This window comes from Strigops habroptila, chromosome W, assembly GCF_004027225.2.
Source record: "Strigops habroptila isolate Jane chromosome W, bStrHab1.2.pri, whole genome shotgun sequence".
Taxonomy (NCBI): Eukaryota; Metazoa; Chordata; class Aves; order Psittaciformes; family Psittacidae; genus Strigops; species Strigops habroptila.
This window is the reverse complement of record NC_044301.2, coordinates 9,810,347-9,830,152: the sequence shown is the minus strand read 5'-3', so window position 1 is coordinate 9,830,152 and position 19,806 is coordinate 9,810,347. Positions and strand designations below refer to the sequence as shown.

Genomic DNA, 19,806 nt, shown 5'->3' with positions numbered 1-19,806 from the left:
TACAGCTTGGTGTCAACCCTTGGTTTTCCAAATGATACAGCACTTGTGTTATACTTACGGTGTTTGGATATGGGGAAGTTGTCATTGATGTCGGTTAAAGTGATAATGACTGTGGCTGTACTTGAATCCCCAGAAGACCCTGGAGCATCTTTTGCTTTAATGATAATTTCATTTGTTGATTGATTCTCTCTGTCTAAATCAGCCCTTGTTGTAGAAATCACACCTTTGAAAAAATAACACTGAATATTATTAGATTTTGCAGCATGTCCAACATGTCTTAATCCTGACAGCAAATTTGTGTCTTATTCCACACGTTCAGCTCTAAGTAGTACTTTTCACAGTAGCAATTTTCCAAAGCTAGAAATGTTAGAAATCTTTCTACATGATGGAATATTTGGGGGATTTTGTACAATACATTCCTTTAAACTGATCTTTGTGCTTAGAAGCAGTCTAACAATGTCTAAACTTGGTCACTACAGCATCTAGAGAGATTGTCTGAGCACCACTTTGTCCGAGTTATTTGCTCCGGAGGACAAGTATGGTTACAAGTGATACTGGAATTATTTGTAAAACTGGGCAAAATTTAACAAGAGAGTTTAGGAAGGCAGAGGATTGAGTTATTGATTGCTGAATGCTGCTTCAGAATTTATGTATTCCCTTTTCCTATTTGGTCAAAGGAATGGTATCTATGCGAAACTGTGAAAACAGGAACTTCCATTAGCTCCTAGTCAGTATCTTCATCAGTTGGAAAAACTTACCTTTTATCTTCTCATTTAGGTCACAGTACCTGATATCCTGACTTTATTAGTTCATTTACAGATGCAGGCAGTGGTATTGTATGAGTGTGAATGAAAAATCTTTCTAAATTATGGTTAAAATTATATTTTTGAGTTATTATCCCCCTTGTATAGAATGAAAATGCTTAAAACTCCATTTTCTCCTAAGTGTAAGGTAAGGACAAAGTGTGAGGACATCTGCGTATCTGACCTACCAGAGTCATTGACTGTGAAGTATTCGTCTCCTTTAATGACTTGGTAGGTAACTGTGGCATGACCTGCAACTGTTGGGTCATCAGCATCTACAGCTGTCACTTTGGTGATTGAGGTTCCTAAGAAAAGGATTTTCAAGAGCATATTTAGTATAAAATCTGCTTTTTAACCAGAGACATGAAGGGAAATGAGTGATGGGAGAACATACCTACTGGTGACATTTCTGGGACAGATCCATTGAATACTTTTTGTGCAAACATGGGGACATTGTCATTAATATCACAAACCTTGATAATGAATTTGGATGGGGGTTCCAGCAACTGGTTGTTTCTTCTATCAATAATGAGTGCTGTCAGCTCATACTCTGCTTGCTTTTCTCTGTCTAGCCTCTCAAATGCATATACATCACCACTGGTTTCTTCCACTTTAAAAATGGTGTTGGCATATTCACCTTCAATAATCATAGAATCATAGAATAGTTAGGGTTGGAAAGGACCTTAAGATCATCTAGTTCCAGCACCCCTCCCACGGGCAGGGACACCTCACACTAAACCATGTCGCCCAATGCTCTGTCCAACCTAGACTTAAACACTGCCAGGGATGGAGCATCCACAACTTCCTTGGGCAACCCATTCCAGTGCCTCACCACCCTCACTGTAAAGAACTTCTTCCTTATATCCAATCTAAACTTCCCCTAAGTTTCAAGCCATTACCCCTTGTCCTACCACTACAGTCCCTGATGAAGAGGCCCTCCCCAGCATCCTTATAGGCCCCCTTCAGATACTGGAAGGCTGCTATGAGGTCTCCACGCAGCCTTCTCTTCTCCAGGCTGAACAGCCCCAACTTTCTCAGCCTGTCTTCATACGGGAGGTGCTCCAGCCCTCTTATCATCCTCGTGGCCCTCCTCTGGACTTGCTCCAACAGCTCCATGTCCTTTTTATGTTGAGGACACCAGAAATGTACGCAGTACTCCAAGGGAGGTCTCAGGAGAGCAGAGTAGAGGGGCAGGGTCACCTCCTTCGACCTGCTGGTCACGCTTCTTTTGATGCAGCCCAGGATACGGTTGGCTTTCTGGGCTGCGAGCGCACACTGCCGGCTTATGTTAAGCTTCTCATCAACCAACATCCCCAAGTCCTTCTCTGCAGGGCTGCTCTGAATCTCTTCTCTGCCCAACCTGTAGCAGTGCCTGGGATTGCCACAACCCAGGTGTAGGACCTTGCACTTGGCTTGGTTGAACTTCATAAGGTTGGCATCAGCCCACCTCACAAGCGTGTCAAAGTCCCTCTGGATGGCATCCCTTCCCTCCAGCGTATCAACCGAACCACACAGCTTGGTGTCGTCGGCCAACTTGCTGAGGGTGCACTCAATCCCACTGTCCACGTCACCAACAAAGATGTTGAACAAGACCGGTCCCAACACCAATCCCTGAGGGACACCACTCATTACTGTTTTCCAACTGGACATCGAGCCATTGGCCACAACTCTTTGTCTGTGGCCATCCAGCCAATTCTTTATCCACCGAGTGGTCCGTCTATCAAATTGATGTCTCTCCAATTTAGAGACAAGGATGTCGTGTGGGACAGCGTCAAACGCTTTGCACAAGTCCAGGTAGATGACATCAACTGCTCTGCCGCTGTCCATCTTTCATGGCCACAAGAGGGTCCCGCTTTTATACACTTATCAAAACAACTGGCTTTATGCAAGATCTCTAATCGTTTACTTGCGTGACCATGCACTTTCTCATGATCTCACCGTTGTCCAGTCTGAGAGCGTTGGCCAGGCACCCCAGTGCAGCCAAGTGAGGAGAGACGACAATGGACCCTACACAATTCAATGTGAATCAAGCAGAAGCCACTTTATTGTTCCCACGATCCCTTTATATACAGAGTTTTCTATCTCTACATGCGGTCACGCGCCTTTTGATTGGTAAAAGCCCTCTTGCACGAGGCAATCATGCGGCTCGGTAAGTGTCCTTATTGGATCACCTAATTCCTGGTGTTCTTCCCATGTATCCGACTGCAGATGTTTTCTTCCTCTCATCTTCTTCTTGGTATGCGGCTACGTGTTTAGAAGAAGCTCTCTGATGGCTGGTTCACATCCTCTTATCTTCTTCTTGGTATGCGGCTGCATGCTTAGAAGAGGCCCTCATATGGCTGGCTCATCACATGTCCACTGTCCTCCAAATATGACCCCACAATTCCCCCTTTTTCTCTTTGAACCAGCCAAACTTTCTTCAAGGAATTAGTAATCATGTTAGACACTCCCTTTAAGATACAGGGAACGATTAACAATACAATCACAGTTATACTTAAAATTACAATGCCTTTTTTACAAAGATCTAAAGGCCATCCCGTTATGCCCCAACCCCTTAACCACTTATCTAAACCTGAATTGACCACCGTTAGTTTGTTCATGTTGCCTTTTATCTCCTTGAGGCTTTTATGAATTGACTTCGAATGGTCAGAGAGATTCATGCAACACATCCCTTCAAAATCCTCACACCCGTGACCCTGTGCTAAAAGCAAAAATCAATTGCAGCTCTATTTTGCAAAACAGCGTGTCTTGTGCTATCTACATCATTAAGCATTTGTGTAAGTACTTCTGACGTTAAAATTATCTGCTTTGCGGCCCAACACCCTAACTCAGCCACGTCTCCTAATGCTTTTGCTGCAGCTACTCCAGGTGCAAACAAGGAGGCGATAACTCGAGACGGCACATCCCAAAATTGTACCTGATCATTACAATCGGGCCTCAGTTGTATCCTTGTTGACAAGTAATATTGAGCTCTAACTTAATATGTCATTTGACACATATCCCTTGAACCATTGTGACTGATAACCTTCTACCCCACGCGTGCTCTAGAACTTCGACAATACCATCTGACCCCACAATACTCGCAAACACACAAACTCCAAGGCTCCCAAGTTCCACAGGTATGGCACGGAGTCCTTAGGTGCTGGGGTGTTTTCGGGTGGGTCATGCAACTTTTCTTGCCATGGCTTTACCCACTTGGCTGGTATCCATCTGGTTCCTGTACCTGTAACAACACATGCATATCCTCTTCCCCATGTGATTAACTTAAATGGTCCTTCCCAGGCCCCTGTTATCCCGTTTTTAATCATTACCTTGCATTGTCTGCTCTTAACTTCTTCCAACCCTCCTTGTAGACCAGCCCCGTGTTTTACCATTGGTGGCACCAAGCTATCTTGCGGCAATCGTAAGAAATTTAACACATATAGGACTTTGTTTAATCTCTCTGTTGGTGATATAGCACTTTCTCCCCCTTTTTGTTTTTGAAGCAAACGCTTCAATGTCTGATTCATACGTTTGACCATAGTCTGACCGGTAGGTGAATGGGGCGTACCCGTCACGTGAGTAATGCCGCAGAGCTGGAAAAACGCTTGCGTGGAATGAGCTACATAGCCAAGGCCATTGTCAGTTTTGATTTCTCGTGGCATGCCAAGGGCTGCTATAGCCTTGTGTCGCATGTGACGCTGCACATGTTTGCTAGATTCGCCAGTCTGAGCTGTAGCCCAAACCGCAAGAGAAAAACAATCCAGGCAGACATGCACATATTTTTGTTTACTGAATTCTGGGACATGCGTAACATCCATTTGCCAAATTTCTAAAGGTCCAGTACCACGAGGATTGACTCCAGGAGCCAAGCCTCTGGTATACTGTTGACAATTGGGGCACGACTGGACAATGCCCCGGGCATCTGATTGAGACAGCCCGAATTGGCGGCGCAGTACTTTGGCTGACCGGTGGAAAAAATCATGAGACCGTCTGGCTTGTGCGATCCGGTCCGTTGAGGGAGCCACCCATAGTGGCACCACCAGCTTGTAGGCTCTCCAGTTGCCTTCCGCTAAGCCTTCGATTGTTCCTGTGTGATTCCGAATATGGGTGATAAAATATTCACATTGTCTTTCTGACAGCAATAGCCACAACCTCCGAAATAGTTTGTACAATGCCTCATCGTTTATCTCTTTCAGCAATGCTCGTTCTATACGTGATACAACTCCTACTACATACAGTGAATCACAAACAACACTGACTGGTGTTGTCTTCCATCGAGCAAACACTTCTACCACGGCTTGCAACTCCAAATGTTTCGTGGAGCCTTGACAGTCTGTTAAAACTACATCATGCCATTGCCCGTTGGCCTGCCACGTGATGGCAGCCTTTTGAGATCTTCCTCCTGCATCTGTAAAGACTGTAGCACCATCTACCGGACGTGCAGAGCATCCAGGTTGCTCTTCTATTTGACAGGAATGTAGTACACTAAAAAACTTGTGTGGTGGATAGTGCACCTTTACTTCACCTGAATAATCCAGCAACGCCACTTGCAATAAAATACACTGGCGCAAAGCCCAAGCTAAATATTCTGCCACTAAAGGTATTATGATAAAAGATGGTTCTTTCCCTGCTATTTCAACAATTCGATTTCGCCCCTTCATGATTAATTGTGCTAGCGCCTCCATTTGTGTTGTAACTGTCCGCTTTGACTGTGCCGATAAAAACACCCACTCTAATAACCACAAAGGATCTCTTCCAGGAATCCATTGCAGTATTACAGCAAAAGGGTGCTGCTCACTATTGATTATGGCTAAACCTATCCCATAATCAGGGTTCCAGCGATGGGTATAGGCCTTACTAACTTTTACGCTAATCTGCTGCAAAGCCTCTTTGGCCTCATTTGTCAATGTCCGGGGTGCGTTTGCACCACCTCCTCCCCTGAGTAACCTCATCAGAGGTGCCAACTCCTCATTGGTAATACCGCATAGGTCCTCACCCAGTTTAAATCTCCTAACAATTTTTGTACATCATTCAAGGTGTGGATCTCCGTCCGGAGTTCCACCTTTTGAGGTCGAACAACTGCTTTGTCGATTTCCCAGCCAAGATACTTCCATACTTCTGTTTTTTGTATTTTTTCAGGGGCCAATTGTAGCCCGTTTGACTGCAACACATTTTGTAATTCAACAATCAATTGGTCTCCATTCAGCTGTTTTCCGGCTATCAAAATGTCATCCATGTAATGATAAATAAGCAAGTCTGGATGCGCTTCACGTACCGGAGTAAGTGCCCAGGCCACGTAAACCTGGCACATGGTTGGTGAATTTTTCATGCCCTGCGGTAACACTACCCAGTGGTACCTTTTCATAGGTTCACTTTTGTTTATGCTCGGTACAGAAAAAGCGAATTTCTGATAATCTTCTGGATGCAGGGGAATGGTAAAAAAGCAATCTTTTAAATCGACAATTAAAATGTCCCAATTTTTCGGAATCATATTTGGGGAGGGTAATCCAGGCTGTGACGCCCCCATATCCTCCATGACCTCATTAATTTTCCTCAGATCATGCAATAGGCGCCATTTGCCACTTCTCTTTGGAATTGTAAAAATTGGGGTATTCCAAGGGCTTGTGGTCGGTTTAATGTGACCTTTCTCTAATTGCTCCTGTCCCTTTCCAAAGCTAAAATTAAGGGATCTGGCAGAGCTCTCTTAATTCCACATTCCTTCTGCCACTCCTGCTGGTTTCTTAACGTGAAAAACATATCTGCATACATTACTTCGCTCTGTTGATATCCCATTATTAATTTTACACACACACACAAGGGATCCCACAAACACACTCCACACAACTACAATACCTAAAACACAAACAAAATCCAATTAGACAAACAACTATAATGACACAATCACAACATACAGTGCAGCCTTAACCATATTATATCGTCAACACCAAAATCGTTACCGTGATAATCCACAATACTAGGTCAAATACCAGCAAGTCACAAACAGAAACAAATCCAAATGTATACCAATATAGAGCGCTAGCAGCCGGGTATACTCCTTTACCTACGAGATTTCTATATCTCAATTTACAGAAGGCTCCAATCAAAAGGTTAACCCACCAAAATCCAAACTTCAAACAGACTCCCGTGCAGGACGTCTCCTACGACTTACGGAATGTTAAGCAAAACAAAACAATATTTACAAAAGAATACCTTCTTAAAGATGGTCCTTGTCTGCTCCCGCAGTGATCCGAGTGAGTCGAGGGGTCCCTCCTGGAAAATTCCCCGGGGGCCCTAGGGAGCCCTGTTCTCAGCGGGTCCTGCAGCCGAGCAGAGAGGGTCCCATCTGGGGTGCCAAATTGATTCGTAGAACTCGTTAAGAACTTGCCAACTTAATTAGTTCGGTAACACTGCTGGCATAAATGAGTGATTTCTCCTTGTCCTTCTACTTATCAGTTAACTTCACTACATCACCTCCTGAACACATGCTTCGTTTCAGCTACTCCTTAGCTACAATCCTGTTTTGGCTACAATAAATTTTATGCGAAGGTCATAAGGTTCCAAAACTATGTCAGCTACAACGATTCATCTTAGACAAGGACCCTTATTGTGTTCTTTTGGTCGGGCCGTTTTTTAGGTTTGGAAAGTTTTGTTGTTATATACAAAGCCACCAAGCTTAAAGTTACTTAGAACTAAATTTTCTTATTTACAAAAGATCATATTGCATTTTGTACTTCCTTGTATCAAATCCCCCTTTTTTCTATCCTTTTGCAAATTCTTTTGCAATTTTCTTTTCTTTTTTTTTTTTTTTTTCACTAACGCATTCTGAATAATCCATCTCCATCGTCGTTTTGGGTCCCCGTCAGTTTTAGCAGTTTCGCCTCTCGCCTCCCCCCACCCCCCTGTGTTCTTCTCAAGCGATCTTATCTCTTTCCAAGTCCTCCAACTTTTGAAGCAGTTTCTGCGCCCAGTCCAGTTCCCTGTGGGGCTCGAGCGTGGATGATTTTCACGGAGACGTTGGTGGAGGAGGCGTGGATGGAGGGAGAGGTGGAAAAAGCGATGGCTGGCTCTTGGAGTGAGATGGGTCAGGTGGGACGGGCGGCGGCTCTCCCCTGGGTGGCCTTTCTACGCAAGGGTCGGGAGGCAGCGGTACGGGCCAGGATTCATCCACTTCCATCCCCTCGTTTTTCCAGGGATCCATCTCGTCCTCTATTGGAGGTGCCGACAGGGCAGCGGGGGAAGGGACAGGGAGCCGATCGAAAACTTTGATCTTAGACAATGGGGGCTGTAAAGCTATAAAAGCTCCGGCAGCAGCTGATCGCACCGCCCTCATCGCTTGAATGGTCATTAGAATCAGCTTCCAAGTTGTTGCTAGTCCCTTAGCTTCTTTGTTGCCATCGCTTATGGCATCCCATAACCGTTCCCCAACCTTTTCCCAAGTTTCGACCTTAAAAGCAGCCTGTGGATCTGGGGGGAACCCGTTCTCTTGGCACCATATTAGTAATTTTCGGAGCACAAGTTCATCGTGTTTAATTCCTCTCTTAGAGAGTATATGTAGAGGCAGTTTCACAATCGCACTTTCTTCCTTTGTTACACTCTGCCCCATCTCTTATTACCGGCTGCTCACCTCTAAGGGTGTCCCGTTGCAATGTACGTTCTTCTTTTTCTTCACGGACCGTCCTCCGATCCGTCCCGACTCCAGTCCCACTGGCTCGGCTCTCCAGCCGGTCCTCTCCTTCGGGGTTGCTCCCGGTACTATCGTATGACGATCACGTCGGGGCCACCAACTGAGGAGAGACGACAATGGACCCTACACAATTCAATGTGAATCAAGCAGAAGCCACTTTATTGTTCCCATGATCCCTTTATATACAGAGTTTTCTATCTCTACATGCGGTCACGCACCTTTTGATTGGTAAAAGCCCTCTTGCACGAGGCAATCATGCGGCTCGGTAAGTGTCCTTATTGGATCACCTAATTCCTGGTGTTCTTCCCATGTATCCGACTGCAGATGTTTTCTTCCTCTTATCTTCTTCTTGGTATGCGGCTGCATGCTTAGAAGAGGCCCTCATATGGCTGGCTCATCACATGTCCACTGCCCTCCAAATACGACCCCACAGCCAAGTATGAAGGTCATAGAACAGCTTCACATCTATGTTTTCTTGCCTCTTTCTGACAAACAGTCACGATGAACATACATAAACAAATCTACTCTGCCAAATACACCGTAGCAAACAACATCCTTTGTTATGGTTCTCAGTCATGAGAGGGAATCAACTCCCAGCTAGGTTCCAATCCATTACAAACAATAAACACAAGTGATGCACAATGCAATAGCTCACCACCCGCCAACCGATACCCAGCCTGACCCGAGCAGCGATCGGGCCTTCGGGGTAACTCACCCCACTTTATATACTGGGCATGACGTGCAGTGGTATGGAATACCCCTTTGTCTAATTTGGTTCAGGTGTCCTGTCTCTGCTTCCTCCTGGCTTCCCATGCCCCGCCTCTCTGGGAGACTCCTGTTCCTGCTGACGGCTTTCCCGTGACTTTATTCTCTGCTCATGATCATTACAGCACATATCTACTTTTCAAAGCCCAGAGTGGTGGAGATGGGCATCTAGCTGATGGGCTATAAAAGTGTTATAGAGCAGGCAACAGCGTACAATTGAGTTCATTGGCTGTTTTCCCCCAAAATTATATCCCCTTGAGGTACACATCGGACTTCCCCATCTTCCCGCATTACCCACCAGGTATATCCAGGTCCCTGAGCAAAAGCAACCCCACGAGTGGGTTTGCCTTTACCTGAAGCAGGAATAACCCACACTGTCTTCCCCAACAAATTCTTTATGTGCACCACGGGAACTTTATCCCCCTCTACAGTACGTAAAAGTTCTGATTGGGCTGGGCCAGCCCTGTTGGCAGATCCCCTACTGTTGACCAACCAGGTGGCTTTTGGTAAATGTGTATCCCAGTGTTTGAAAGTCCCACCACCCATTGCTCTCAGTGTAGTTTTTAACAGCCCATTGTACCGTTCGATTTTCCCAGAGGCTGGTGCATGGTGGGGGATGTGATACACCCGCTCAATGCCATGCTCGTTGGCCCAAGTGTCTATGAGGTTGTTCCAGAAATGAGTCCCATTGTCTGACTCAATTCTCTCTGGGGTGCCGTGTCGCCACAAGACTTGTTTCTCAAGGCCCAGGATAGTGTTCCGGGCAGTGGCGTGGGGCACAGCATATGTTTCCAGCCATCCAGAGGTTGCTTCCACCATGGTAAGCACATAGCGCTTGCCTTGGCGGGTCGGTGGGAGTGTGATATAGTCAGTCTGCGAGGCCTCCCCATATTCATCCTTCAGCCATCGTCCTCCATACCAGAGAGGCTTTAACTGCTTGGCTTGCTTAGTTGCAGCACATTTCACATTGATGAATAGTGTCCATCGTTAAGTCCACCCCTCGATCACGAGCCCATCTATATGTTGCGCCTCTGCCTTGATGGCCTGAGGTGTCATGGGCCCACCGGGCTAAAAATAATTCACCCTTATGTTGCCAATCTAAGTCCATCTGAGCCACTTCAATCTTAGCAGCTTTATCCACTTGCTGGTTGTTCTGGTGTTGCTCTGTGGCCCGACTCTTGGGTATATGAGCATCTACGTGGCGTGCCTTCACCACCAGGTTCTGCACCCGGGCAGTGATGTCTTGCCACAATGCAGCAGCCCAGATGGGTTTACTTCTGCGTTGCCAGTTGCTCTGCTTCCATTGCTGCAACCACCCCCACAGGGCATTTGCCACCATCCATGAGTCAGTATAGAGATAAAGTACTGGCCATTTTTCTCATTCAGCATTGTCCAATGGCAGCTGGATGGCTTTCACCTCTGCAAACTGACTCCATTCACCCTCTCCTTCAGCAGTTTCTGCAGCTTTTCACAGGGGACTCCACACAGCTGCCTTCCATCCCCGATGCTTTCCCACAATACGGCAAGACCTGTCAGTAAACAAGGCATATTGCTTTTCACTCTCTGACAGTTCATTATATGGTGGGGCCTCTTCAGCACGCATCAGCTCCTCTTCAGGTGACATCCCAAAATCTTTGCCCTCTGGCCAGTCCATGATGACTTCCAGAATTCCTGATCGACTGGGATTCCTCGGAGACAGAGGAAATTAAGCAGCTGTCCACCTTGCCCGGTCCCTCAGAGGATCCTTCTGTTGTGGGGTTGCTGAAAGTCTAAGAACAACAAGTGCCAATTGCGACCGCAACAGTGCACCCGTGGTAATATCTCACCAACCGAGATTCCCTGATTCCCATCCATATGCTGATCCGTAGACTGGAGAGCCAAGGAGCGATCAGCAGGACCCGCTCACCCTTTAATAGCCCCATATGGCCAGTGCAAAAGTCTAATGGAGAGTGGAGACTAACAGTAGACTATCGTGGCCTGAACGAAGTCACACCACCATTGAGTGCTGCCATACCGGACATGCTAGAACTTCAATATGAACTGGAGTCAAAGGCAGCCAAGTGGGATGCCACAAGTGATATTGCCAATGCATATTTCTCAATCCCTTTGGCAGCAGAGTGCAGGCCACAGTTTGCTTTTACTTCGAGGGGCATCCAGTACACTTGGAACTGACCCGAGCAGCGATCTGTGCCATCCAGGTAACTCCCCCAGGTTTATATACTGGGCATGACGTGCCGTGGTATGGAATACTCCTTTGGCTAGTTTGGGTCAGGTGTCCTGTCTCTGCTTCCTCCCAGCTTCCCCTCCTCCCTGGCAGAGCATGAGACTGAGAAAGTCCTTGGTCAGAGTAAACATTGCTTAGCAACAACTAAAAACATAGCTGTGTTATCAATCAGCATTGTTCCCAGGCTGAAAGTCAAAAACACAGCACTGCACCAGCTACTAAGAAGGAGAAAAAAATGACTGCTGTAGCTGAATCCAGGACAGCCTTCCATTTCCAATAAGCAATGCCCTGTACGAGGATACCAAAGCTCACAGAGTTGCCGTTACTAGTAATCACTCAGCAACAGAGAGAGAAGTACCCTGAGGAGTTTGACAGGGCATGGCAGGGTCTGAACTGAGCATTAATAAACAGAGGCAAATACTAGGAAAATATTACTGGGAAGACACAAAATTTCTCTTTCCAAAGCAGATTTATACTGAGACCAGTATGCTTTAGGGGAGATTTGAGTATTTAAGTTAAAAATGATTTCTGCAAGGATGTTTGTAAATATGAAATGAAACTGCAGTGGGCAGTCTTGTCCTCAGTTTTCCCAACTAATCTCTTCACTACAGCAGTACAGGAGATCTCCACTGTCCCAGAGCAACTAGAGAAAATTAATTTGTAAACGCTACGGTCTCCTTTTTCCAAAACTACAGCCTGTACTAGTTGTCATTAACCAACTGGTTTCCTTTGGTTATCGTGTTTTGTAATTTTATGAATAAAAGACAGACTTATGCGATCACAACAGAATCACATCAATGCCTTCCAGTGTCCAGGTGTAAAGTGTTCATGTACACAAAACATAGCAAAACAACTAAACCTTACTCATTTTTATAAAAATATTCAGAGCCAAAGTAAGTGCATATAATACAAAAAACTAGCTAAATCACAAAGTTTCATATGAATCCATAAAACTGTACAAAACACAGCTTATCTATTAAAAAGCAACTTCAGAGCCACTTTATTTGGTCACTTCCTACATAACCACAAAAGAACAAGGAATATTCCTCAGTTTATGTACAACCATGTAGAAGAGAGACAAGTACAGGAAAGCAAAATTTCATGATGGATAAGATCAATTTACTGACAATGAAGCTGCGCCACGGGATAAGATTGATTGCCTGGTTACCAAAGAGTAATTTTGGAAACATCTCAACACCTTCCTGCTGAAAATATTAATTTAATCTCACATCTGGCAACCTGTGTGATGTCAACATCCCTGTTGCAATTAACGGTTTTATTTTCAATGTGTATGCTGACAGCTCCTAAAAGCTAATGGAAAGTCATTTATGTGCAATTTAGTCTGATTAATCGTTGAAGTTCCCTGACAGTACTTTATACTGGGAAGGAGAAATTTAGTAAGAAAATGAACCAACTTTGCTACATTAAAATAATGTCTCAATCTGATATGAAAGTCAGGCCTGAAGTTTGCTAATATTAACAGATGATGCAAAAATATGGTTTCATCTGAGAATAATTTCACAAATTATCATTTTGTAGATGGTAAAACCTGAGAATAGGGGATAAAGGAACTTCATATGTGTCTTCAAATGTCTCAAAAGACAAGAAATTGAATCAATAAATAAGCTCCTTGAGAAAGATAATTTGCTACATTGTACTTGGAATTGATTGAAAATTTCACATGAATCATTTTTTCCACCTGAAAAAAAAGAGATGTTATTCTAAATCAATATTTTCCATATGAAGATATTGACTACAGCATATTTTATATCAGGAAAGAAAGCAAGTATAGTCACCACCAGGGATCCAGTGATATCTCGCAGGTGTGGAATCTTCAGTTTTTCAGTGGTGGGTGGCCACACAGAATTTCTGCTCTGTGGCAATTTATTAGTCACCAAAGTGGATGTTGGTTTCTGTTCCTTTTTCTTGTCGTTTTGTGAGAGCAAGCTTCGAGACATCTCATAATACACCTCTCTGCCTTGTGGTTTTGCAAGCAGGCTTCTTAGTTCTGCCTTGTGGTTTTGCACATTACACAGGCAATGCAGAGAGAGAACATCTGTTGGGGCCTTTCCGTTTCCCCAGTCCACCCCTTCTCTGTTGCAGCTCTCCCCTAGGCAGCTTAACAGCAAAAGCAAGCTTTGAGGCAAAAGTCCATAGTTTATTAAATGTTCCTCACACCTCCACCTTAGACTTCCAGAGGCCTGACTTAGGCCTGTTTAGGACACTGGTTGGCAGAATTCCTTGGGAAACATTACTGAAGGACAAAGGGGTCCAGGAAGGCCGGACGCTCTTCAAGAATGAAATCCTTAAGGCACAGGAGCAGGTGGTCCTTATGTGCCAAAAATCAGACCAGTGGGGAAGAAGACCAGCCTGGCTGAACAGGGAGATATTGCTTGAACTCAGGAAAAAAAAAAAAAAGAGAATTTATCACCTGTGGAAGAAGGGACAGTTACCCCATCAAAAGTATAAGGATGTTGTTAGGTTATGTAGAGAGAAAATTAGAAAGGCAAAGGCACAGATGGAACTAAATCTGGCCACCTCCATAAAAGATAATAAAAAGTACTTTTTCAAATATATTAGCAATAAAAGGAGGGCCAAGGAGAACCTCCATCCTCTACTGGATACTAGGGGAAACCTAGTGACTGAGGATGAGGAAAAGGCTGAGGTACTTAATGCTGCCTTTGCCTCAGTCTTTAATAGTCACACCAGCCATCCTCAGGGTACTCTGTCCCCCAAGTTGGATGGCAGAGATGGGGAGCTGATTGAAGTCCCTATAATTCAGGAAGAAATGGTTAGTGACCTCCTGCTCCACTTAGATGTATACAAGTCTATGGGGCCAGATGGGTTACACCCAAGAGTGCTGAAGGAGCTGGCAGAGGAGCTCACTAAACCACTCTCCTATCATCGGTCCCGATCTAGTGGGCAGGTCCCAGAGGATTGGAGGTTGGCCAATGTGACGCCTCTCTACAAAAGGGGCAGGAAGGATGACCCTGGGAACTACAGGCCTGTCAGTCTGACCTCAGTGCCAGGGAAGGTCATGGAGCAGATGATCCGAAGTGAGATCATAAAGCATGTGTGGGAAAATGGAGGGATCGGGCCCAGTCAGCATGGGCTCATGAAGGGCAGGTCCTGCTTGACCAACCTGATCTCCTTCTATGATAAGGTGACCTGCCTGGTTGACGAGGGAAAGGCTGTGGACATTGTGTATTTGGATTTAAGTAAAGCATTCGACACTGTCTCCCACAGCATTCTCCTGGAGAAATTGGCTGCTCATGGCCTGGATAGGAGGATTCTTCTCTGGGTTGGAAACTGGCTGGATGGCCGAGCCCAAAGAGTGGTGGTAAATGGCATCACATCTAGTTGGCAACCGGTCGCTAGTGGTGTCCCTCAGGGCTCGGTGTTAGGGCCAGTGTTACTTAATATCTTCATTGATGATCTAGATGAGGGGACTGAGTGCACCCTCAGCAAATTTGCGGATGACACCAAGTTGGCTGGGAGTGTTGATCTGCTGAAGAATGGGGAGGGTCTGCAGAGGGATCTGAACAGGCTGGATTGATGGGCTGCGGCCAATGGTATGAGGTTCAACAGGGCAAAGTGCTGGATCCTGCATTTGGGCCACAACAACCCCATGCAACACTCCAGGCTTGGGGAAGAGTGGCTGGAAAGCTGATCAGCGGAAAAGGACCTGGGGGTGCTGGTTGATGGCCAGCTGAACATGAGCCAGCAGTGTGCCCAGGCAGCCAAGGCGGCCAACATCATCCTGGCCTGTATCAGCAATAGCGTAGCCAGCAGGGCCCAGGGAAGAGATCATCCCCCTGTACTTGGCACTGATGAGGCCATGCCTCGAATACTGTTTACAGTTCTGGTCCCCTCACTACAAAAAAGACATTGAGGTGCTGGAGCAGGTCCAGAAAAGGGCAACAAAGCTGGTGAAGGGTCTGAAGAATAAGTCTTATGAGGAACGGCTGAGGGAACTGGGGTTGTTTAGTCTGGAGAAGAGAAGGCTCAGGGGGGACCTTATCGCTCTCTACAACTACCTGAAAGGAGGTTGTAGTGAGGTGGGGGTCGGTCTCTTCTCCCAAATAACAAGCGATAAGACAAGAGGTGACGGCCTCAAGCTGCGCCAGGAGAGATTTAGATTGGATATTAGGAAAAAAATTTTCACAGAGAGGGTGATCAGGTATTGGAACAGGCTTCCCAGGGAAGTGGTGGAATCACTGTCCCTGGAAGCAGTCAAAAACCATGTAGATGAGGCCCTCAGTGATATGGTTTAGTGGTGGTTTTGGCAGTCCTGGGGTAATGGTTGGACTTGATGATCTTCAAGGTCTTTTCCAACCTAGTTGATTCTATGATTCTGTGTGATCTTCACTACTGAATCTCCTCTTCAGATAAACTATGTGTCTCTGAAGAGAGACTGGATATGGAACCAAATGCATATCAAAGAAGATATTGATACACCATTACCACACCATGTTGGCAAGGTAAATAGCAGTCTGTTAGCAATGAAGAATTAGAAATGCAGACAACAAATGAGTATCCAGAAAAGTATTACTTGTTTGCAGTCTAGGTAGAAGAGAAAAAAAAAAAAGGACATAAAAATGGGACTTAATAGCAACATACTAACGTGTTAATCTTAAGAATGTGGAAACAGAGTAAATCAAGAATAATGTCAAAGGGATTCTAATTCTTTTGAAGAACACAAATTTTAGAGAGTGAGAAGTACGGAGCATCCACAGTCCAGGATTAACTGCACTGCACGCAGGTGCATGCTTAGGAAGGAAGTCTGGCAGCTGATGCATGTTAATAGTTTTCTGGCAGCTCAAGATTCTTTCAAAAACCTAGGAGATGAGCTCATAAAAACATACATATTAAAACCCATACAGTTTACATCTCTCAGCTCGGATACAAAACAATAGTGCCATGTTTAAGATTGCTGTTACACAATCAAAAAACTTGTTGCACAAAGTGAAAGAAAATAATTTTTAAGAATAATTATAAGCACTGACCTGCCTGAAAACTCATTTTCTTCAGGGCAGTGCTCATAAAATCCTATGATTAACTGCATATCACCCAGACAAAGTTTTTCCAATCTAGTCTTTCAAATTGAACTACTTTGACACTTTTCAGATAAATGCAGTTGTAGGTTTTCCTCCCATGTACAACAATCCGCATCTGTCAAGGCTGTCTTGGCAAAATGAAACAGACCTTTCTGGATCAGCACTGCTCACTGGCAGACAACATGATAGAGAGAGGAGAGAGGCCATAGGGTACTCTCAGCTAACAGGGTATCTATCTCTGTTTCATTTCAGACCAATTGAATAGCAGATTGAGGAAAACACATCTATTCCTGGAGCTGTCCTAAATAAAAGTAATTCACTTTGTACTGTGCTTCTGACTACTTCTGCAATGGCTGTGTTCAGTGCATTGCATTTGCAGGATTGAACACTTGATAAACCCTTTAAAACAGGCCGCAGCAGCATCATGGCAAACTGAGTGACAGCAGCAGGAATATGCTGATACGTTTTGATTCTATCTTTCATGACCTTAGATGCTTTCCTTTGTATGTTCATCCTCAGCCTTAGAAAAGGCAATCTTGGAAGTCTATACCTGTTGCACTGAATAAGTAAATAAAAATTGACAAAGCAGGCAGACTACACCATCTTTGAGACAAGGGTGAGGTTGTTTCTCATGTTACATCTCGAGTTTAAACTGTTCTTCAGCAGCCCCAGCAGCCACAAACATGATTAAGTATGCGGAATGAGGGAAGAAAATTTTAATGACACATTTCAAAATAGAAAACCAAAATGAAAGAACGTTCAACAGTAAATGACAACTTCAGGATAAATCAAATCCTGAATACCAAACAGCTGCAAATGATGAGAACATCAGTAACAAAAGACTAGAAATTCTTGGTCAAACCCAGCAATTATTGATAAATAGCTTGCTGAAATAAGAACGCCAATGTACTGCATGGAAAATTGTGGTTTAAACCTTCTATCAGTGCCCTTAGGTGGGTGAAAGTATATAGAAAAGGAAGAATAATCAGATTACCTGCAGAATAAATAATATGCAAAACCATTGTATTAAATTACATTTTTAAACTGACTAATGTTCATTCCTTTTACCCTATCCCTTTTTCATTACATATAATCTTAAATTTTAAAATCCTACTGCCACAGTATGAGCCTAAAGACTGACTAGAAAAAAAAATTGCATGTGACTAAACACCAGAAAGCTGTCAGCTATAGCAGGAGTTCTGCTAAATGCTAAGTAATAGAGACTAATGCTGAATAATGTCAATAGCTCTGAATATAGATTTGATTCTGTAATTCTGTGAAATCTAAGAAAAACCTCTGCTAAATTCAGAAGGTTACTTGAAAACAAGAGTAGCTCAAGCTGAATTTGGAGTCACACGTTATTTCGGACATAATGAGGTTAATGATTTGTATGTGTTAACTGCATGAACAATTTATATCTTTAGGAAATGTGAGATGATCTGAAAAAAAATATGCTTCTTGATATATAAGCAAACAAGTTTCAGTCTGGATGCAAGTTTCATCTTACAACCCTACAGGCTGCCCAAGGAAGTTGTGAATGCTCCATCCCTGGCAGTGTTCAAGACCAGGTTGGACAGGGCCTTGAGCAACCTGGTCTAGAGGGAGGTATCCCTGACTGTGGCAGGGGGGCTGGAACTAGATGATCTTAAGGTCCTTTCCAACCCAAACCATTCTATGATTCTATGGCTATAGCTGCTGTGGTGCTGTTTGCTCAGTAATACTCCAGCTGACATCAAGTGTCAATGGCTATTCCGTTTTCAAACTGAGTCTGAAGAAGTCGGAATGGAAGGTTACAGAATGTTTAGAAAAGACAGGCCAGGCAGACGGGGAGGGGGTGTTGCTGTCTATGTCAGTGATAGGCTAGAGAGTATGGAACTCTGTCTGGGGACGGGTGATGAGGTAACAGAGTGTTTGTGGGTCAGGATCAAAGGGAAAACAGCAATGGGGGACATTACGGTGGGGATCTGTTACAGGCTGCCTGATCAAGAGGACTCTGTGGATGAAGCGCTCTACAAACAGATAGGAGCAGCCTCACGCTCGCAGGCCCTTGTCCTCATGGGGGACTTCAACCATCCTGACATCTGTTGGAGGGACGGTACGGCCCGGCACAAGCAATCCAGGAGGTTCCTCGACTGTGTGGAAGACAACTTCCTCTTTCAAGCAATAGAGGAGCCGACGAGGAGAGGTGCCATGCTGGACCTCGTGCTCACCAACAGGGAGGGACTGGTTGGAAATGTGACGCTCCAGGGCAGCCTTGGCTCTAGTGATCACGAGATGGTTGAGTTCGAGATCCTCAGGACAGTGAGAAGAGCATGCAGCAAGCTCACTGCCCTGGACTTCAAGAAAGCAGACTTGGGCCTCTTCAGGAGCCTCCTTAGTAAGGTTTCATGGGATACAGTCCTAGAGGGCAGGGGGGCCCAAGACTGCTGGTCGATATTCAAGGATCACCTGCTACGTGCTCAAGAGTGTTGCATCCCGACTAGAAGAAAGTGCAGCAGGAGGGCCAGGAGACCTCCATGGATGGACAAGGAGCTGCTGAGGAAACTTACTTAGAGGGAAAAAAGAAGCTTATAGAAGGTGGAAGCGAGGACAGGTGGCCTGGGAAGAATATAGGAGCATTGCCCGGGAAGCTAGGGACCAGGTTAGGAAAGCTAAGGCCCAGCTAGAATTAAGTTTGGCAAGGGATGTAAAAGATAACAGGAAAGGATTCTATAGATACGTAGCAAATAAAAGACAGACTAGGGACAATGTGGGCCCTCTCCAGAAGCTATCAGGAGAACTGGCTACCATGGATTTGGAGAAGGCTGAGGTTTTTAATGACTTCTTTGCCTCAGTCTTCACCAGCAAATGCTCTGACCACACCACGAAAATCTTGGAAAGCAAATGCAGGGACTGTGAGAATGAAGACCTTAGGCCCACTGTAGGAGAGGATCAGGCTGGAGACCATCTTAAGAACCTGAATGTGCACAAGTCCATGGGACCTGATGAAATCCATCCGCGGGTCAAGAAGGAGCTGGCGAATGAAGTTGCTAAACCACTGTCCATCATATTCGAAAAATCCTGGCAGTCAGGTGAAGTTCCCGATGACTGGAAGAAGGGCAATATAACCCCCATTTTCAAGAAGGGGAAGGTGGAAGACCCGGGGAACTACAGACCAGTCAGTCTCACCTCTGTGCCTGGCAAAATCTTGGAACGGTTTCTCCTGGAAAACATGCTAAGGCACATGAAAAACAACGAGGTGGTTGGTGACAGCCAACATGGCTTCACTAAGGGGAAATCCTGTCTGACCAA

The 19,806-nt window shown here is 45.0% G+C and overlaps 1 protein-coding gene across 1 annotated transcript in view; it reads left to right on the top strand.

Moving 5' to 3' along the window:
- Positions 1 to 19,806, top strand: part of LOC115619244 (cadherin-5-like) — a 181,654-nt gene that overhangs the window by 146,946 nt on the left and 14,902 nt on the right. The window contains 1 exon segment of the mRNA XM_030511294.1: positions 15,847 to 15,939. Coding sequence (XP_030367154.1) covers positions 15,847 to 15,939 — 93 coding nt within the window.